Consider the following 22,270-nt stretch of genomic DNA (forward strand, 5'->3'; position numbering starts at 1 on the left):
AAAAAATTATAGGTTTTAGAACTGTAGATTTTAGAAACTAACAAAATATTTTCTAAATTAAAAAAAATCTGGGGCTGGGAAGGTGGCTAAGTGGTAGAGTGCTTGCCTTGCATGCCTGAGGCCCTGGGTTCGATTCCTCAGCACCACATAAGCAAAAAGAAAAAAGCTGGAAGTGGCGCTGTGGCTCAAGTAGTAGAGCGTTAGCCTTGAGCTGAAGAGCTGAGAGACAGCACCCAGGCCCAAAGTTCAGGCCCCATGACTGGACCCAAAAAAAAAAAAAATCTAAGTAAATGAACAAGCCAAACACTGGAACAAAATATTTGCCAAGGATATGTTAATAAAGCATTTATATCTATAATACTTTTTAAAAGGCACTGGTGGCTCACATCTATAATCCTAGCTACCCAGGAGGCTAAGATCTAAGGATTACAATTCAAAGCCAGCCCAGGCAGGAAAGTCCATGAGACTCTTATCTCCAATTAACCACCAAAAAACCAGAAGTAGCACTGTGGCTCAATTGGTAGAGCACTAGCCTGAAGAGCTCAGGGACAGCGCCCAGGCTCAGAGTTCAAGCCCCACAACTGACCAAAATAAAAGGAAAAAGTCTTCAGCACACAATAAAAGAAACATTTTGTGAGTATGGCTGTGTGTGTGTGTGTGTGTGTGTGTGTGTGTGTGTGTGTGTGTGTGTGTGTGTGTGTGTGTGTGTGTGTGTGTGTGTGTGTGTGTGTGTGTGTGTTAACACATGCACATATACCAGCATTTTGTGAGCATGGCTCTGTGTGTGTGTGTGTGTGAGAACACATACACATATACCAGCAGTGGACTAGGCTTTGCACTCAGGGCCTCAAGCTCTTGCTTGCAGCTTTCTCACTCAAGGATACCATTCTACCACTTGAGCTACACCTCCACCTCTGGCCTTTTGCTGGTGAGTGGAGATAAGATTTTCTAGAACTTTTCTGTGTGGGCTGGCCTTAAGTCTAGATCCTCAGACCTCAGCTTCCTAAGTAACGAGGATTATAAGCATGAGCCTCTAGCACCCAGCAAATACAGTTTTTTTAATGGCAAAAAATCGGAACAGATATTTCACTACGGATACCCAAATAGCCAATGAATAAGTGGCAAACAACTACACATCATCAGTCATCATGGAAATGACTGAAACCAACAAGAGGCACAAACCACCAGAATGGCTGAATGCAAAGACAAGCGACCCAAGTTCTGGTGATGACATAGAGAACTAGAACCTTCAAGCATTTCTGCTGGGAATGTGCACTGTACAGTCACTTCTGAAAACAGCAGGTAGTTTCTAAAAGTTAAACATAAATTATGTATATAAATTATGTGCATAACTTCTAACTGAATTGTTTACTTCAAGCCAGGTACAAGTCTAGGCTATGTGAACCAGTGCTGATTAAAGCAACAAGATCCCTAGTATTTTCACAAGCACAGTGAAACAAAGAGACATGCTAGATGGGGTACTGACGAGTGAGTCGAGGAGGTCCAGGAAGACCTCTGAGAAGAGGGGGATCATATAAGCCTAGGTGGGAGTGCAAGTGGCAGTCATGTGAAAAAAGAGCATTCCAGGTGACAGAAGAAAAAAAAAAAAAGAAAGGGATCAGAATGGCGAAGCACAGTAATTAATAGAACACGTGATATGAGGTACAGTGCTACCAAGAATAAATATTTGGGTTTCATTCTAAGCTACCACTGTACTCTACAAGACAACTTAAACTTTTATGAAATGTATATACCATCTCACCTATAAAAATGTACTAATCATAAAATATAAAGAAAGGGCTGGGATGTAGATCAGTTGGCAAAAGCACTTGCCTGGCAAGTACAATGTCTTGGGCTAAAGCCCCATCACAAAAAGAAAAGAAAGGAAAAAAAAAACATTTAATAAACACAAACAAAAAAGTACAAATAAATAATAAAAAATGTACTAGATATTGCATACTTCTTTTACTAAGTGGATCAATAAAATCTATAACTGATTCTCTGTTCTCAAATATTTGTATTAGTATTTTAACACTAGTCCAACTTTATACCTTGCTGACATCCTTTTCAATACATTGATTACCTAATACACCAATGAAGAGGCCTCCTGTTTCCTACCTAACAATTATTTCCCAAATGCTTGAACTCAAACTTTCAGTACTTTGCTTTCCTCCTTAACTGGCTAATATGTGTGCCCTCTGTACCTACAGAAGTTCTTACTAAAGATTCTGCCTCCATTTAATGCTTTGCTTTCCCAAACTATGCCATCTGTTTTCCCTATGGTCTACTAAAAATGTTAAAAAGCACTAGTGTTTCAGACAAACTTAGCATCTTTTGAAATACACAGGAAGGAGCTTACTTCTCCGGCATAATAAAGTGCAGCAAGGACCAGAGCTCCTTGAGGGAATTCTGAAGAGGGGTGCCCGTAATCAGGAGCCTATGGTTGGACTTGAAATCAATCAGAGTTTTATATAATAAAGAGTCATCATTCTTCAACCGATGGGCTTCATCCACTCCCAGAAAGGCCCAGTTAATACTGCCCAGCACAGTCTGAAGTGAAAACAAAACAGAACGAGCCACCAGGTCAGAAAGAAACCCAATAGTGCTTTCAAGCATTAATTAGCTCTGTACAAATACCATCACAAAGGTACACAAAGACCCATTTATTCTTCACTGACTTATGTATTAGGACTCTTCTGTTTACTGTCAGATTGGTGTCTAAAGAGCACCTCGTCATCTAAAAGGTATGGGCAGTCTCTTAAACCAGGAATTACTGTAGGTCCCAAGCAAGAACACAGAAACTGGTATGCTGAGCAAAAACAAGAACAAAAACTATAAAATACCCACGTGATTTTTGCATTCTAAGATTCTTTTCTTGTCTATTTCCCATCTTAACTCTGAAGTACAGAAATACTAGAGTTACCAAAATGACCTTGATTTACTCTAATTATTACCACATGTATTACTTTGTAACTGTTTAAAAGGAGACCATTCATATAAACTCGTCCGGAGAAATACCTCAACAATGATAGCGGGGGAGATGCCCAAGATGGCATTCAAGCCCAGTTTCCCTGACTACAATCATTTTCAGGTAGTTTACTGGCCAAAATACAGTCTTCCGGTATAATTCAAGTGGACTCGGCAACATGAGTTCCTCTTCAATACTTAAGGTCCTGATTTCTATTTGTAATCTTATTGCTTTGAGGAACTTGTTTGCTCATTTGCTTGCTTTTAACAAGTAAGAAAAATGGCAAGTGGAAGGCACAGGCCCCACTATTCAGACAAGTCACACTAAATAAGATTTAGCTTTTTAGTTGCTAATCACATTTAGCTTTTTAGTGGCTAATCACATACCTTATCTTTTAAGAGGATCTCATATGTTGTTATAAGTGCATTGAATTTCAATCTTTTGGTTTGGGAATGAATCCATTCATATTCCCGTATCTGAAAGAGAAAACAGTATTTAAGATAATTTCTATTTCAATCTTCTTTGTCAAACAAGTCTCATGATAGATGTAATAGGAACATGCCACATAAAAAAACAATCAAAATTTAATGAATAGCCTGTACAATTTGAGCTGATTGACTTAAATAACCCAATTGTACAGCAGTAAGACAATTAAAATATGGATCACTAAACAGTAAATACTTCATTGTCCAATTCAAATAAACAGACCCCCTTCAAATATCTTACCAATAATATGTATTTATCAGTAATTAATTCCCGATGAACTCAACTAAATAGTACTCTCTCAGGTCCCTAGAATCTCCTTGCTACCTAGAGTTTCATTACTTACTCAAGGTAGGGCAATACTTTTACTAAGAAGTAAAACAAATTCTAACCTCTGGTTCCATCAGAAATTTCATTAATCAGAATAGACAGGTCTCCCAAGAAAAAGAAAAGGAAGACTTACAGGATAAAAATGCAATTTCATATAAACAAAAATGTCAGTGTAAGAAACACAAAACGAATGCATCCACACTGAAGTATGGCCAGTACTCAACAAACAAAATGGCTAATAATAGAAATCAGAACAATGATCAGACAAAAAGAAGAGTGGAGAACGCAAAGAAAACTCTAACAGGACAATTTCTTAATTTACTTTCTTGATTTGTTTTCACCTTTGGAAGGAATGATTACAGCTGTTTTTCATCATCGTTAAGTTTTTTGCTAGATGCTCTTTTTAATGAATTAATGAAACAACATCTATCTTCTTAGAAAATGATTAAGGGAAAGAAATCTGCTATGCTTTTTGAAGAACAATGATTTTTCCCTCCCAGGTGCAGGGGATCAAATCCAGGGTCACATGCATGCTAAGCAAATACTCTACCAGTGAACTACCTCCCCAGCCCAAGTTTGATCATTTCAATTATAGTTTACTAAAAACACACTTGAAAGTAAGAAAATGTTAACAGCATACATACAAACTGCTGACGGCTTACTCTTACTACAAGCAATCTCCCAGAGACATGTTTACATAAAATAGCCAAAGAACAGAGCTCTGGGACCAAATACATCTATGTCTCAATGCCATTGCTACCATACTCTAGCTGCCCTAGGGACAAGGATCAGATTCTCTCAGTCAATGTCAATGTCTTCCTCAGTAACCTGGAAAGACTACCATCAGCTCTGAATACTCTCAAGAAGATTACAAGTAATATACATCAAACTTCCAACTTCCCAAGACAAGTACTTTATAAAAAGTTAGTAATTACCAAGAAAAGATTTGGTAAACAAAGATAAATTTAGGTCACCGTGTTCTAATTCAGGATGCCTAAATGGAAGTTTGGTACCACATTAAAGGTATTTTCTTTCATTTTTCTTATAAGTTATATTATCTCACCATTTTAAGAGGTTGGGAAACAATTCTAAAGAACAACTATTATATCTCTCTGCTAAAACAGCAATTGTATTAACTTTTCACAAGGTATTAATCTCAGTTTACAATCTTATACAATTCAGTTTTAGAAATACAATCTCAAGTGCCACAAAAAAAAAAAAAATTAACACTGCAAGACAAGAAAAATAACACTGCAATCCAACTGAGAGAGATTCCTATGCATATACTTCTATTCTTTTTCTTTATAATCTAGTATGCATAGGTTTTAAAACATATCTGCATTGCATCTTTGTTATACACATAAATCGTAATATTGGGGACACAGCACACTGAAGATTTTTATAAATAATTCTACAAAAGGCTTAGGTCAGTTTCCCAAATACATTTATAACACAGATTCTAACCCAACTCTTTTTGTTTACACACCGTATTTCTGCTCATCAGGTCACCTATGTAAACCACTACGTTAATCTCTGGTGCCCAGATTTCAAACTCCCTCTGCCATGAGGTGAGGGTGGATAAAGGGACGACTATAAGAAAGGGTCCATACAGCTGGTGTTGGTGGAACAGGTAGGAGAGGAATGATATGGTCTGGATGGTCTTCCCTAGGCCCATTTCATCAGCAAGGATTACACTGTTATTTCTGCAGTAAGAAAAAAGTAAAAACAAAACAATCATTAGTTCACCAACAAACTGTGTGCACAAATACCAACAAGACCAGTGCTTTACACTGACAGCAGAGAAAGGCAGCCTATGGGGCCTTAGACACATTTCCCCTCATTTACAATTACTAAAGACTCCTACATAAAAGAAGCCATGATGGCAGAACAAGTCATCTATAAGCATATTTGAAATAGGATTATCAAAGTTTAGTCAGACATATATTCTTTATCTTCAAATGAGGTCTGGATTATGTAACCATTCAGGGGCTAACCCTTCTAACAGAGAAGGCAGCTTTTATTATAGATGTATACAAGCCTGTAACCCTCAGTTCTATCCATACAAACACCATGAGCAGACTGCTGGCATATCCTAAACCCTAACTCTCACCCTAACTGCTCATCTCTCCGTTCCACTCCATGCCCAAGGTGTTTAACATTCTATCCAAATAAACCAACTATAGCTTAAGCAGAGGACGTCTAAAGATCAGATCCCTAGACTTCACCCTAGGCCTAGGGCAAGGACAACCAGAAAAGGACTCCAGGTTCTTGGTATTAATTTGAAGTCTGATGTAGGGATTCTGTGGACCACAGTTTGAGAAACATTGCTTTCATGGATTCCAATACAGTATTAACTTTTAAAAATTGCTCAAATGTGATAAAAACTGAAAATAAAAACAGCCAGTTAGCAAATTTATGGGAATTACAAAGTAGCTCTTTGGCAGGAAATCAGGAATCTATGTATGACATAAGGTTACATTTTTTTTAACTCTTTAAACTAAAGTCTGGACCCTTAGTACAATTCATGTAAAAAATGAGTGGCAGGGAATTAAACACGCTCTGTTGGAGGGTAGCAGAGTGAGAAGGGGAATGAGGATGAATATGGCAGAAGAACCTTCACACACACATATGAAAGTGGCATAATGAAATCTGTTGACATTTTTAAAAAGAAAATAGGAAAGTCTGGATCAGGGTCCTCCCTGAGCTTCAGGTTCAGCGCTTCCCTAACCCCAGGAAATGTGGGCTTGCCCGGGACCCTCACAGCTCTCAATCTGCTCCCATCATTGGCAGCTTTGTGCTGCGTCTTGGTCTCCCCGCTGTTTATGTGGCCGCCCTCAGGCTGTCAGCTCAGTGGTTCTGCTCTTCTGGATTCCTGCTTGCTGCCTTCAGCTGGGGGCTCCTCACGCTCAGCCTGGCTGCACACAGCAACCAGCATTCCTGCCTGCCTTCAGGGTTTGCAAGGGAGGGGGATGAAGGGTGCTGACCCTGTCAGTCCTGTTGCACCCATAGTTTTACCCATCCTTTAGAAAGATCAGGAGGCACTCTGAAAGCAAAATCATTTATTTCCACGCAATCATAACGATTATATGAGACCCATGTTCTCAGTCACACCAACTAAAGCGCCACTATTTTCATAACTAAATATTAAATATTGGATCAGACTTTACAGGACAAAGTAACAAGTGGTTTGCTTCGGAAACAGTCATTACAAATGAATCTAACTAGAAACCACCTCTTTCCAGCGTTGAAGAAAAAACTGCATGTTTTAAGTGGCTTCAACCGGCCTAACAAGCAAAAGTCCTTGAGTTCAAACGAAGGATCACAAAAAAATAAGTATAAGTAAAAATATAAATTTAAGAAAGCTTATTTTAGACTATAGTTGAATTGCAAAATAAAAATTTTTGCTTTACAATTTTTTTTTTGGGTCCGGTCGTGGGGCCTGAACTCTGGGCCTGGGTGCTGTCCCTCAGCTCTTCAGATCAAGGCTAGCGCTCTACCACTTGAGCCACAGAGCCACTTCTGGCTTTTTTCTTTTTGCTTATGTGGTGCTGAGGAATCGAACCCAGGGCCTTATGCATGCAAAGCAAACGCTCTACCACTGAGCTACCTTCCCAGCCTCTGCTTTATTATTTTTTAAAAAAACTGAAATTAAGTGCTTACACGTGAGAGAAGGAATTTCCACAAATAGAGGCATCACGTCTGTCTGGGTTCATGGTTAAACTTTGAAGGCCTACATGGGTTAAGATAGCAATCAAAATGCCAGAAACACTGAGGAGAGCTTCAAACCCATTTTCTACCTACTTGCACCAGGAATGCGCCAGCCAGTTGAGGCCTTCTAGCTGATAGTCTCGGAGCTCCAGATTTTCCCCTCCTAAGTATGTGGGCTGTTTCTTTAAAGCTACAAATCGTGGTCTTTGCTTCAGGGCCTGTAAAACAGAGATTAAGAAAGGCCAGGTGTAAGCTGAGCACTGGTGGCTCACACCTGTCATCCTAGCTACTCAGGAGGCTGAGATCTGAGAATCAAGGTTCAAAGCCAGCCCGGGCAGTAAAGTGTGTGAGACTCTTATTTCCAATAAACCACTCAGAAAACTGAAGTGGCGCTGTGGCTCAAGTGGTAGAGTGCTAGCCTTGAGCTGAAGAGCTCATAGCGTCCAGGCCCAGAGTTCAAGCCCCATGACTGACAAAAAAGAAAAAAAGGCCAGGTGTGAGAAAGTGTTCTCCCTGCTGCGCTTCCATTATTAGCCACAAGTGATGTATTGTAAAAAAAACTCTCACATCAGAATCACAGCTGACTCCCACCTCCCCTTTCTCGGCATCTACAATCGAGATTTCACCCTAAAATTGAACAACCTGTACTTCTCTTGCTCCTTTTTGTAAATAAGTTTGTGTAGAATATTAAATAGCCCCTTATTATTACATCACTTTTGCTGTATGGCATGAGAGTCTGCAGTCTTCCCACAGTTGTCTTTATGTCATCTTAGTCTACAGCTTACATTAAAATGGTCTCTAATATGTAAATGTTGTAACCCTGTAATTGCAATAGTAAGATTTTAAAATTCTGAAATGCAATCCGCCTACTTTAGTTTTCTAAAGAAAAAATGCTGTTTTTATGAACAATGTTTTGAAGAATAGAGTTCAAGAAAGGCAGTCTCTACCATGTACACAAAAATATGGATTCTGTGGTCAATTTAGTTTGGCCAAAATCTAACTATGCGTATCTATAGAAAAATTTATTCAGTACAAAAATCGTTTTTCAGGAGCATCAGTGATCTATGGAGCCCATTACAAGAGACATCATCCTACCTTTGATGAGGGCATGGATAACTTCAGCTCCACTATGTAAAATGCCTAGTAATGAATGTCTGACTCTTCATTCTCACCCTCCACACACCAGCCATCCATCTACTCCAGCCAAACCATCCCACAATGATTCTTGCATCCAAATCCTTCCATGCCACAGTTATATCCTTCATGCTAATTCTTCATTCATATTGTTCTATGACATCTCACTGGCTGGATCTTCGGGCACCAGACTCCTACACTGCCATTAGATGAAGCTTTCTAAATACAATATGCTTCCACCCTGCTCCTCTACTCAATAGCGCACCTGATGGCTATAGGATAAAGTCAAGATGCCCTTCCTTAAAGCAGTCAAGATACACAAGCTTTGACAAAAATACATTTAACTCACCAACACCATATCTATTCTCATGTGTGAGATCTTTCTCTCCTCTGACTACTCTCTCCTTTCTCCTCCTATCTTTTCTCCTCTAGTTCTCTACTACAAAAACCTTTCATGAGAGGAAAATCCCTGGGCCCTTCTTAGCAATCAAACAGAAATCTATTATTTAAGGACCAGTGACAGATGAAGCACCAATGTCCTCTAAAGCCTTCAATGACCACTGAAGCGCAGAGACTTCTCTACCTCTGTACTTCTGACTGTAGATTCTCATTCATGTGACCCACAATCACACACACAATGGTTTTTAACATGTTTGATACACGTTTATTGCATGTAAGACCCAAGAAGACTAACTTTCCAAATAGATAAATTCCAATCAAGGGAAAGCATTTCTGCAGCCACAATAGCAAAACCTTTACACAAATTTATGTCATCTCTCTTTACTTCAAAATGAAAACCATCACTTGCTCTTTTTTTTTTTTTGTCACTTATGGGGCCTGAACTCTGGGCCTGGGTGCTGTCCCTCAGCTCTTCACTCAAGGCTAGCACACTACCACTTGAGCCACAGTGCCACTTCTGGCTTTTTTCTTTTTGCTTATGTAGTGCTGAGGAATTGAACCCAGGGCCTCATGCATGCAAGGCAAGCACTCTACCACTGAGCCACCTTCCCAGCCATGGAACCATCACTTTCTCTTGTAATATTTTTGCCTCTCATTATCTATGTAACTAGACCTTTCTCGTGCCCCTCAAAAAAAACAAAAATCAACCATTGCTAACCTTGCACTCCCTGGTCGGGATGGTTTTTGAGTTGTTCCGACTGTGGAAGCTGTCGATGCAGCTCTGGAACTTCTTCCCAATGAGGGCTTCATCCTCCCAGCTGCACTCTGAATAAGGCAGCCCCATCCATTTGCATAGATACTCAGGTTCATTGGTAGGTGCTGGCTTCCGACTATGAGCTATTTCGTATATAAAAATGTGTACATCAACTCAACATGGGAGTGACATTGTTTTTTTATGTATAACCAGCGAAAACTATGTGACAAGACTTTATGGAATTTGAAAATTTTAAAATACTCTTAAATGCTAAACAACATTAACAATTAAGAAAAAGACCTCTTACCTGGAAAATCTGTTTGGCCCAATGTAGATTTACTTGTCTTCACAGCTTTGAAAAATGAAAAAAGTTAACAATCATTATCTGACACTACTGTCATGAACACACCCAAATTTATGAGCAAACAAGTTTAGGGCCAGGAACTGTGGCTCCCATCTGTAACCCTAGATTAGATTAAGAAGCTCAGAAGCTCAGAGCTAATCAGGAGACTAAGACTTGAGGATCACGACCTGAAACGAGCCCGGCAGACTGACCAGACTCTTATCTCCAGATAACAAGAAAAAATCTACAACTAGAATGATAGAGCACCCACTACCCTGAGTAAAAAAGTTAAAACAGGAATGAAAAACCTTGAGTTCAGGCTGGGAAGGTGGCTTAGTGGGAAAGTGCCTGCCTCTCAGGCATGAGGCCATGGGTTCGATTCCTCAGCACCACATAAGCAGAAAAAGTCAGAAGTGGCACTGTGGCTCAAGTGGTAAAGCACTAGCCTTCAGCTGAAGAGCTGAGAGACAGTGCCCAGGTCGGAGTTCAGGACCCATGACCAAGAAAAACAAAAACCTTGAGTACAAGTTCTAGTACCAGCACTGAATAGTAAATCTACAAAATGCATGTTTTTTTACTTTAGCCTAAAACCAAACAACATTATTTTTTGAGTTTAAACACAGCTAAACTAAGTTTTGATGTACTTACCAATTACTCTTTCTACTATCTGATACTGTTTATTCAACTCTGAGGCTAGCTCTTGTTGGCAATTGAAATATTCCACATCTTCAGGAGACACTTTTCCTAACCTGGGCAAAAGACAAGAAAGTACATACCAATCAGATTTGAGGGCTCTATACACATACCTCAGAGCAAAAATCTAAGATACAACAGGAAACTTATGCCTGGAGCCAGTGGTTCCTGCCAGTAATCATAGCTACTTGGACGACTAAGACCTGGAGGATTGAGGATTGAAGTCAGCATAGTCAGAAAAGTTCAGGAGACATCTTATCAACAGAAAGCTGGGTACAGGAGCAAGTGCTTGGAAGCAAAGGAAAAGCAAGATTTTTATCGCAAAAGATTTTTGCTAGTTAGCAAAAATCCAGGCTGAAGACAGGCTCTGTCTAGCCTGCGGCCCTAAGTTCAAACCCCAGCACATGCACATACACATGCCAACAAAAAAGAAAACGTATTTGCTCCCATCTGTTCCTTTAATAAACTTCACTTGTGTTCAAGTTTGTAAGTAAAAGGAAAAAAAAAACTCATACTATATCTGCAAATTCCACACTACCCAACTGTATCATAATCCAAAATATTGATGCTTTATATCTAAGCCACTCCAGCCTATGCACAGAAAAATAACCAAGTTCTTAGAGATGGGCTGTGGAATTGGACAACCAAAATTCAAATCCTGTGCAGAGTTGTTCTGTGCCTTACTCTTCCCAACAAATTACAAACCTCACATCTTTACTGTTAACACCAAAGAGATAATTGCCTAAATAATATGCCGTGAGCAAGTTAATTATTAACTCTAAAAACTTAATAGCTATCTACAAAATTAAGTACTGTCTTCAGGTCACAATCTCACAAAATATGGCTACATGCTCAGATGATCAAGGCAAAATCTGAGGTCCTTAATAGCTGTGTTGTTTTCCATTCATTATTTTAAAGGCTTCCCTTCCCTCATGCTGTAACTATCTTCTTAATGCAAGATGGAAATATACCATTGTTTGATTTCATCCTCTTTCTTCTTGAAGTTCTCTAGCTTTTTGAGGCCCTTCACTTTCTGTTGTTGTAAGGATTCTTCACTCTCCCAGGTGCTATGAATATAAGACCAACCCTTCCATTTGATGAGATACTGGATTTCTCCTTCATCCTTCTCAATATCAAAGTCACCACTAGGGTCTCCATTAGCTTCAACAGCATACACAGTAGTAGAAGCTCCAGTGGCTGCGAAAGAATTCAGGTACAAAAATAGACAATAAAAAGCTGCCCAAGTAAGCAACTGTCAGCAAGAGTCCTTTCTTCAGTAAGCCATCAAATGAGTCTGACAACATAAGCAGAAGCTCACAATGTAGGACAGACTTTATCAGTAAGGCCCAATATTTTCAAGATGCTAACCCTATTTTTTTGTAAGTTTGCAGGTGAATCAAAGAAAATACTTTGTCCAAACTTAAGAAAAATAGAGTAGAATTGTCTTTTTATCATCCTTCCCACTCAACAAATCCTTGTCACCAGAAGTGTGAACAGAAACAAAAAACACTCTCTCCTCACCAACCCACCTCCCAAAGCTTTCTGTTAACTCCCTGGTCCTCAAGTACAGCCAGAATGAGGAATAAAAAGGGGGGAAGGGGACATATATAATTCTCTAATTCTTGAGAGACAGAAGCTGTTGGACACAAGTTTCAGACCAGTCTGGGCTACACAGCCACACTCTGGCTCAAGGGGAAAAAAAGTTGGAGGGTACAGGCACAGGGAAGAGAAGGTACTACATATTACTTAATATTTCTGAAATGAAAAGTTACTTTAAAGCAAGTAAGTTCTGAGACATTTCAAATGGTCATTTCTAAAACCTTTCATTCATATCCACAGATGTATTGAAAGAGCTGACTGATTTTTACAGGAAGATTCAGAAACAATTAATGAGCAGCTTTATAAAAATCAGCACTCATCTTTACCAGCTAATTTGTTTAAAACCTCAAAGACAGGGCTGAGAAGATGGCTCAGTGGTAGAGTGCTTGCCTTGCATGCCTGAGGCCCTGGGTTCGATTCCTCAGCACCACATAAGCAAAAAGAAAAAAGCCGGAAGTGGCACTGTGGCTCAAGTGGTAGAGCGCTAGCCTTGAGCTGAAGAGCTGAGGGACAGCGCCCAGGCCCAGAGTTCAGGCCCCACGACCCGACCCAAAAAATAAATAAATAAATAAAACCTCAAAGACATAATGATTTCGTCTCTCTGCTCTCAGCTCGGAAACACACAGATGGATTCAGAAGACTTCCCCCTTTCATAATAAATCCAGGTGTGAGCTGAAATTCATCACATCAGAGTTAAAATCTGTCAACTCTGGGACCCTAAGCAGATACTACAAGGTCACTGACTTCTCAGAAGCACTAACCTCCTTTCTTCCCCTGTCTTGAATCGAAGACCTTTTCAATAGTTTCACAGTTATCTTGCTGTTCATCAGCTCCTTCTCCCGTCATCTCAATGAGATCATCCGAGTCAGTCTCAAAGTCATCATCTTCTTTATAGCTGCATGAGAAACAACACTTGAGTAAATGAGAACTAATCACCACGATACAACAGCACCAGGACAAGGTCCAACCACACTGTGTGACACAGTTGTCACCCAGTGGTCTCATCACCCCCTTCTGTCCTACTTCTAGTATACTTGCACTGGTCAGTGCAAGAAGGCAAACTGACACTGCAGAAAAAATAAATTGTGCTCATACTAATTTATGTAAGCAAGACACAGAAAAGAACATGGACACAAGTTGTTTTTTCATTCGTTAGGATTAGATCATCACCATGCAGACATGTTATGATAGTAATATGGTAACTATCACATAAAAAAAATACATACATACATAATGGAAAAGAATTGCTATGCTACTATGCCATTAGGCAAAAGGAAAGCAATGGTCCTAAAATTAAATGTTTGAATCCTCCATTTTGTGTCCCAATAACAAGAATACGAAACAAAGACAGGCACTGGTGGTTCACGTCTATAATCCTAGAGTCAGTACACTAAAATCTGAGATATGCAGTTCAAAGCTAGAAAAGTACATGAGACTCTTATCTCTAAGTAACCAACAAAAAAAATGTAAAATGAGACTCTTATCTCCATGGGCCTCTTATCTCCAAATAGCCACCAAAAAATGTAAACTGTACCCAGGCAGGGAGGAGTAGAGGCCTGTAATCCCAGCACTCTGAAGGCTAAAACAGGAAGATCACAAGTTCAAGGCCAGTCTGGGCTACATAGCAAGACCCTGTTTCAAAAACTCCAAAAAGAAAAAACTATAGCAAAATAGACAATGTAAGGTTTTGTAACATCAACAACAAATAGTTTGACACTCACAGGAAATTAAAACATAATTCGAGATGCAGTACAGTTAACAGTAAAACAGAGTGCCAAGCTACTCACTAGCATATTTGAATGTGTTAGCCCAATCCTAGTTTATAGTTATTAATTGCTGACATCAAACCAGTATTGTCTCTAGTATACAGTTTCATCATTTCAAAATGGGACAAAGAAACCTGAATGTGTTCTTTGAAAAATTCAAATGTCCTTCAATTCCGCTAGGGTTAAACATCAATGTTTACACATATCTCTACTTAATTACTGTTTCATAGATGATTATTAACTTCTGATAAAATTATACTGAAATCCTAACAGGTACACTGGATCTCAGAAAATTCTGCATGATTCAAAACTATGGAAATGTGGTTTAAATGGTAGAGCACCTAACAACTGGACAGGTCTTGAGTTCAAGCCTTAGTACCACAAAAAAAAAGTAATTCAGAAATAAAAATATAACAGAAACACATTTTTGAAAGAATGTTATAAAATTAAGATATAATAACACTTAGGTACATAAACTTGAAAGAGTTTAAAATGAGCAATGCAATGTCCTACTCCTCTTAGCTCAACACCTTTTTTTTCCAAGAAGGAGAACCAGATTTCTGATAGCAACTTTAGAACCTAATTGTTCATTTTGCCTACACAAATGCATTATTATCTTAAGACTGACTTAACCAAGTTCTAAGCAAATACAGTGTCACCCAGACACCTCCAAGACACCACTGACCTAACGTTTTTAGCTGCTCTTCGACGAGTCTGTCTCTTGGGAGCTTCATCATCATCATCATCGTCATCAGAAGACTCTTGCTTTTTCCTTTTTCCACGCTGAGTCTTCGTTTGCTTTTTAACAGGAGGTTTAGGTACTGTTCTGAAATCAAACAAAACAAACAAAAAAACCCAGCAACATTATGACTCAATCATTTGGTACCTACTTCCAATCTATATAATACTCTCTCCCCAAGCAGTAGGACGGACATACACAGAATTCACTGGAGAAATGTAAAAAATTTGTATTCCTGGGTCTCAATCCTAGACATTCTACTTTACTAAAGAATTTGTAGCCAGGTGCCGGTGGCTCACACCTGTAATCCTAGCTACTGAGGAGGCTGAGATCTGAGAATCGCAGTTCAAAGGCAACCTAGCTCGGGGCAGGAAAGTCCGTGAGACTCTTATTTCCAATAAACGACCAGAAAACCGGAAGTGCACTGTAGCTCAAGTGTTAGAGTGCTCGCCTTGAGCTGAAGAGCTGAGGGACAGCGCTCAGGCCCAGAGTTCAAGCCCATGACCAACAAAAAAAAAAAAAAAATTGTATTTTCAAAATTATGGGAAAAAAGAGTGAATACTTCTCACTGCTCATCAGAATCACCTGACATAAGAAAGTGTAGGGCTGGGCGCTGGTGGCTCACGCCTGTAATCCTAGCTACTCAGGAGGCTGAGATCTGAGGATCGCGGTTCAAAGCCAGCCCAGGCAGGAGAGACCGTGAGACTCCTATCTCCAATAAACCAGCAGAAAACCGGAAGTGGCGCTGTGGCTCAAGTGGTAGAGCACTAGCCTTGAGCTGAAGAGCTGAGGGACAGCACTCAGGCCCAGAGTTCAGGCCCCACAACCGGACCCAAAAAAGAAAGAACTATATATACACTTTTGCTGATGTGCACAAAATATACCTGAAAGAATATCTAAAAAAAACAGTCCTTGGGATAGGAATGTGGCTTAGAGTGATTTCTTTGCATGCATGAAGCCCTGGGTTCAATTCCTCAGTACCACATACACAGAAAAAGCAGGAAGTGGTTCTGCGGCTCAAATGGTAGAGTGCTAAGCAGGGACATGCACAGGTCTTGAGTTCAAGTCCCAGGACTGGCAACAAAAGGAAAAGAAAAAAGAAAGAAATCAGCCCACCTCAGACCTCCTAGAATATACTGAGGAGATGGCCCCTTTCACTACCCCAATGCCATTGAGACTGAACACCATAGCTGGGAAGTTGTCAAGAGAAAATCTTCAAATATTAATGACAAAATAATGAAAGAGGTAGAAGAGAGACAGAAATTCAGTCATGTTACTGTTTCTCTATCATAACCAACCCTAGACAAACGATCAAGGATTTAATAAATCGTGGGAGAAAAATCTAAAAGTGACACTTCAGTCCTCAGAGCTTTAACTCAGGTGTAAAACAAATAGCCAGTGGATACCTCTCCCCGATGGGGATGGGAGCAGAGAAGATGCCTTACCTAGGACAGGGTTGGCAAGTGATTGTAGGCTCTTCCAGCCAAGAGGCAAACTACAACCATTATGTGGGTACTTCATAAAGAAACTCTGTAAAATTTCCTGGGGCCTACCTTCTGCTTTGCTTCATCTGTCATCACTACGTTAGGTTGTCATCTGGTCAAATATAACCAATATTGACTGTCATTTCAATCTACCTGTTTCTACAAAATTACATTCTCTGCTTCATGTTATATATATTATATGAATAATGTTTGCATTAAATCAGACAAATAGTGCTTGAAAATTAAAAATTAGTTATCCCTCAACGAACCTGTCTCCTGGCCAACACACTGCAGATGTGTTTGACCATCCTTTCCAACTATGTAAATTATGATAAAAATACATGAAATATACATAAGAAAAATGCCATAATAAAGCCCACAGTTTCAAACAATTAATAAACACAAATGAGAAATAGTAATACAAATCCCATGAAGGCTGGGCACTGGTGGCTTATGCCTATAATCCTAGCTATTCAGGAGGCTGAGATCTGAGGATCATGGTTCAAAGCCAGGCCTGAATTCAAGCTCCACAACGAACACTCTCTTCTCAAAAAAAAAAAAAAAAAAAATCCTGCCAGGCATGTGACTCATGCCTGTAATCCCAGCTACTCAGGAGGCTGAGACTCACAGTTCAAAGCCAGCCTGGGCAGGAAAGTCCATGAGAGTCTTATTTCCAATAAACCACCAGAAAACCAGAAGTGGTGCTGTGGCTCAAGTGGTAAAGTGCTCGCCTTGGGACAGTGCCAAGGCACAGAGTTCAAGACCCACAACTGACAAAAGAAAAAAAAAATCCCATGGTAAACAAAAAACAAAAATTTACTGTCTCATAAATACATCTATGTGTATACCAGGTTGTGGCTCAAGAGAAAGGCACTGACCTAGCCAGCACAAAGCCCAAGTTTAATCCCCAGTACCACAAAAACAAAAACATTTATGCAGAGTGGGCATGACAGCTCATGCCTATAATCCCATCACTGATGAGTGAGAGGCATGAGGATCACTACTTCAAGACCAGCATGTGGGTTACCTAGCAACACTTTACATCAAAAGCAAGATAATTGGAGCCATGCACTGATGGCTCACACCAGCTATTCAGAGGAAGAAGGAGACTCTTATCTCCAGCTAACCACCAGAAAACTGGAAGTAGCAATATGACTCAAAGTAGTAGAGCACTAGCCTTGAGCAAAAGAGCTCAAGGACAGTGCCCAGGACCCAAGTTCAAGCCTTGTGACTGACCAAAAAATAAAAATTTTTAAAGAAATATATCCATGCAATAGATCTAGTCACAAGAGATTTAAGTAGCTATTCATCATTTCTCAGGAAGTGAACTAAGAATCACACTCATCCGAAGTAACTCTCTTCCAGCAAGACACCATCCTTCCCCATGGAAGGCAAATTAAGCTCATCCCAAGCAGAGACTTCACAAGCAAACAGTGCACCTTCTGGGGACAGGTCTTCTGGCCTTGACTCTTTTTTGCTCTGATTCACTCTCTGCACTGGCGCCTTGCTCCTGTTCATCTTCTGAGGGCTCCCGCTTCCATTTTTCTCTGCAATCAAAAGCAAAACAGCACTTTCTAAAAGACTTCTTCAAGCTAATCAATCTTGTAAGACAAATGTCAACAAAATTATTGAAAAAGCAGAACATACATAGTTACATGTCATTTTTTTTCAAAGAGATGATTTTGGTTATAATCCCTTCTAGGCTACACACTATCTTTTCCTATATTATTAGCTCAAGTGAGTAAATGACTCAATAACTAACTAACTAACCAAATAAATAAATAAATAAGGAAATTGGGATGTATTTTCAAACCATTTGAGTGACCAGACTGAAGCCCTAACACCTACTAGATTAATGGCTCACAAAGCATAGCATTCATGAGAACCATGTAAATGGATGTTTACAAAGACTGGATCCTAGTTACAGAGTTTCTGATTCAAAGGGTCCCAAGTAAACTCTAATACTTTGAATGTTTTAAAAAAAAACTCACAACGCTGATATTGGGTATAACCTTTTCATAGAGTTATTTGTGTTTGGTTATTACTAGTTATTGAACCTATGTCTCACATTATGCTAGGTTAAGTGCTGTGCCACTTAACTACATACCCAGGCCCTTACTAAATATTTTGTCTTTGGAAACATTTAAGGATACAACACTTGTATTTGTTAATGATAAACCTACTACCTTACTAAATATCAGCTTAGCTCAAGATGTAGTTTGTAAAAATTACTGCATAAAGTAGGTAGTTCTTTTACTTTTTGGTAGTTCATAAGGATATCAAAGAGCCACAACCTAAAGAAAGATGGTTTAAGAGCCATAACTTAAAGGTATCCTTCTAACCCAGCTTTAGTTTATTTAAAAACCAAACAAGAAATCCCAAGACATAACCCATTTCTCACTTGTTGGACAAAGAAAATAATAATAATAGCTACTGAACATGAAGTATCCAGAAAAAACTGAGGTTTCCTCTACAAACAAAACCATCAGCACTGTGCCTCTCTGCAGGGAGTAGAGCTGTGCAGAAGATACTTGTGAGACTGAAAGGACAAATCAATGTCATTCCTCGGAGAAGAACAAGTGAAAATATCATCCAAGGATATTCCAAGAGGAGGTGATTTGCACATTTTTGAGATCCTAAAAACTACAGGAGTTGTCTGATGCCTGAAAAAGGTGGAGACTTAGGAGGAAAAATTAAAGGCTTCCATGAAAGGACACTGCTCAAATTCTGCTAGCACTGTCTGTTCTCATGCCCACTTTCTGTTGCTGTGACTTTTTTGGGCCAGAACTTAGGCTTGAACTCAAGGCTCAACTTTTTTGCTCATGACCGGTACTCTACCACTCATACCACACTTCCCATCTAATATCTAATAACTGGAGGGTCTCTTGGACTTCTCTGCCTAGGCTAGCTTTGAACCATAATCATCTAGGCCTTAGTCTCAAAGTAGCTGTAATTACAGGCATGAGCCACTGGTGTAGTTACAACTTTTTTGTTCACCTTTGAAATGTAAATACATATGGCCCTTTGTTAAGTCAATTAAGAAATGAATTATAACAGTCTATCAGTCTGACACAGAAGGTACTTTGGAGAGAAAGACAAAGAAGGAAAGTATAAATACAGAATGTAATTCATACTAAAATGGAGGCCTAAATTAAAAATGAAAACAAAAAATGGCAAATTTAAAATTATTATTCCTTTACTTAACAGGAATAGCAAATGCTTATTAGGTTTTTGGTTTTTTTGTTTGTTTTTGTTGGTCGTGGGGCTTGAACTCTGGACCTGGGCACTGTCCCTCAGAGCTTCAGCTCAAGGCTAGGGCTCTACCAATTGAGCCACAGCACCACTTCCGGTTTTCTGGTGGTTTATTGAAGATAAGAGTCTCACAGACTTTCCTGCTTGGGCTGGCTTTGAACTGTGATTCTCAGATCTCAGCCTCCTCAGTAGCCAGGTTTTTTTAAGGAAAAAATGAACTGAGCTAATCTAACTAGCCAAATAAATAGAAAAGGTAGCCAGAGTCTGCCCAAAGGAATCATCATCTGCCAAACACATGTGGGCCCCTTCTGTGTGTTAAACCACAAGTCCTGGGGTTCAGTGCTGCCATCACTATAACAAGAAGGACAAACAGAAACCCAGGCATCTAAAAGATGGGATTAAGATGCTGGGACCCAGGACAGACTGGAGAGAGAAGGGCAACAGGTTCAAAAAGTACCAGGTTCAAAAGTACCAGTTCATTTCCCCCATGAAAAGACTTACTGTTTTTTCAGCTGCCTCTGGCCTCTTCTTTTTGGGCTCCCACTCTCAGACCCGCTACTTGCCTTCAGTGTATGGGGGGAGGAAAACCATTACAGACTTTAATTCACAGTTCGTTGGGACCATGCTATCTCCTGGCTCAACAATCTATTCAGCAGCATTATTCAATGAGATTTTCCACGGAAACCGAAGCACTTTGGTTCTGCTAAGTCTCCTCTTTTGAAAAATCAGTATGTTATTATTAAATATCTCCAAAGCCAGGAAGTATTTATCTTAGCTTGACTTTCAAAACAGCAATACCCAATAAACTGCATGCAATGATGTCAATATTCTCTATCCCAAGATCCAGTACCATAGCCACCAGCCACTGGTGGCTTCTAAGTACTTGAAATGTGGCTGGTGAATGAGATTGAGAAATAGAATTTTAAATTTTGCTTAATTTTAGTAAGTCTTAAAAATTTTTAAAGTCACAAAATGGATGCTACAAATATCAAGTGAAAATGCCAGTGCCTTTAGTCAATGTGTCTTTAAGGGGCTCTGCTGATCCCTTCACTCTAGATTCATAGAGTGTGTTAAATGATGACTGAAAAAGTGTCCTGCCAATAGTACTAGGCCAAAGAGTAGTTTGAGTCACAAAACTGCTTTTTGCCCTGAAATTAGTAAAATGGCAAACTGCTTCTATTGCTGTTAGTGTCATGTCCTACTAAGAATGTATTAATAATATACAGAAGAGGAAAAGGTTTAAACAACCATGTGATGGGGTTACCAAGTTCCAGACAACATGGGACAGGAAAGCAAACGCCAGAAGTCACCAAACTCAAAGCATCACAAATGTAATGCCGGCTCTGGGGTGAATTCAACTTTTAAAGCATATTTACTAAAATTCCACACCCATCCCAATAAGCTTTGAGTTATCAATATTTAACTTTCACCAGAAGCATATTACATAGTTAAGAATAGCAAAGTCCTCCTAAAAGGCAGAAAGGGGACATCCACTGCCCCTTGGAGCATCTCCTCAGAATCAAGCCTATGGTCCTATTAAAGAGGTAATAATTTACAAAACCATCGCACAACCTGAGGAACGTAAGAGAGGTCTGCTTCTATAGATAAGTGAACTCAATACCGTCTATTGGCTCTCCCCATTAGATGCGAGTAAATATGTGAGAAACTCATTCCCTGGAAATGAATGAGCTGGGAAATCAAATTTGCGGAAACTTAACAAGATAAAACTAAGCATTCCCCTCTCTTTCCTTTCTCAGGAATAAACCCAAATCTATTTCCATTGTTCTACTTGTTCAACTAACAAGCTACTATTTAGCAAAATCTAAGTTTAGAAGGAAAGCCCTTGCTACAATTTTACTGAGAATTTTAAGAACAAAAATAGCCAAGGCCAGTTCTGAATATTAAGCTAACACTCTAATGAAATGTTCACTACTGTATGATTACTTTGATAAGTTCCTTTTATAATCAAATTAACATCTTGCCTTCCAAGGAAGGTCCCATGAAGAGTCAAAAACCTCCCATGCTCAGAGTGCACTCATATTAAAGGTGAAAAGCAATCCAGCGTCCCAGAGGATAAAGTTAGACAGGAAATTAAAATAGATAATGAATGCCCTTAAAACTTCATATCTTACCTCCTCTTTGATATTAAATCTTGAGGGTTCTTGTCTGCTTCGATTTGACCTCCTGACCCCATACACATCGGGATATTCTTCCCACATCTGCAAAATTAATAAACTATGTATAAGCACCTTCTCTTGACCCACATTTACTATTTTCACTAACAGAACATTTACCTCAGTTCCAGAGCACTCAAATAACTAGATATTGAAAGGGCTATTTTGATATTTTTTAATTGAAGTATTATATTTAAACAGAATAGTCATTACTATCCTAGAACACAAAGTTCAACAATGTCTTTCATTATTTAATGGTTATTAAACTATAAAGGTATCTTGCTGACTTGTCATTAAAATATAATTTTACAGCCAGGAGCTGGTGGCTGTAATCCTAACTACTCAGGAGGCCGAGATCAGAGTATCTCAATTCGAAGCCAGCCTCGACAGGAAATTCCTTGAGACTCTAATCTCCAATAAACTACTCAAGTGGTGCTGTGGCTC

The 22,270-nt window shown here is 39.3% G+C and overlaps 1 protein-coding gene across 3 annotated transcripts in view; it reads right to left on the bottom strand.

The window, feature by feature from the left end:
• The window catches only part of Chd2 (chromodomain helicase DNA binding protein 2), an 80,303-nt gene that overhangs the window by 40,587 nt on the left and 17,446 nt on the right, over positions 1-22,270 (bottom strand). For all 3 annotated transcript variants that reach the window (XM_042698492.1, XM_042698491.1, XM_042698490.1), the window contains 13 exons: positions 21,785-21,871; positions 20,154-20,215; positions 17,840-17,947; positions 14,863-15,003; positions 13,173-13,306; positions 11,784-12,009; positions 10,768-10,868; positions 10,084-10,128; positions 9,741-9,919; positions 7,583-7,707; positions 5,268-5,484; positions 3,355-3,444; positions 2,360-2,550 (listed from right to left, as the gene is read on the bottom strand). In XM_042698492.1, the coding sequence (XP_042554426.1) occupies positions 2,360-2,550; positions 3,355-3,444; positions 5,268-5,484; positions 7,583-7,707; positions 9,741-9,919; positions 10,084-10,128; positions 10,768-10,868; positions 11,784-12,009; positions 13,173-13,306; positions 14,863-15,003; positions 17,840-17,947; positions 20,154-20,215; positions 21,785-21,871 (1,706 nt within the window). The remainder of the gene's footprint in view (positions 1-2,359; positions 2,551-3,354; positions 3,445-5,267; positions 5,485-7,582; positions 7,708-9,740; positions 9,920-10,083; positions 10,129-10,767; positions 10,869-11,783; positions 12,010-13,172; positions 13,307-14,862; positions 15,004-17,839; positions 17,948-20,153; positions 20,216-21,784; positions 21,872-22,270) is intronic.

This window comes from Dipodomys spectabilis, unplaced genomic scaffold, assembly GCF_019054845.1.
Source record: "Dipodomys spectabilis isolate Male_0828 unplaced genomic scaffold, ASM1905484v1 ptg000233l, whole genome shotgun sequence".
Classification (NCBI taxonomy): Eukaryota; Metazoa; Chordata; class Mammalia; order Rodentia; family Heteromyidae; genus Dipodomys; species Dipodomys spectabilis.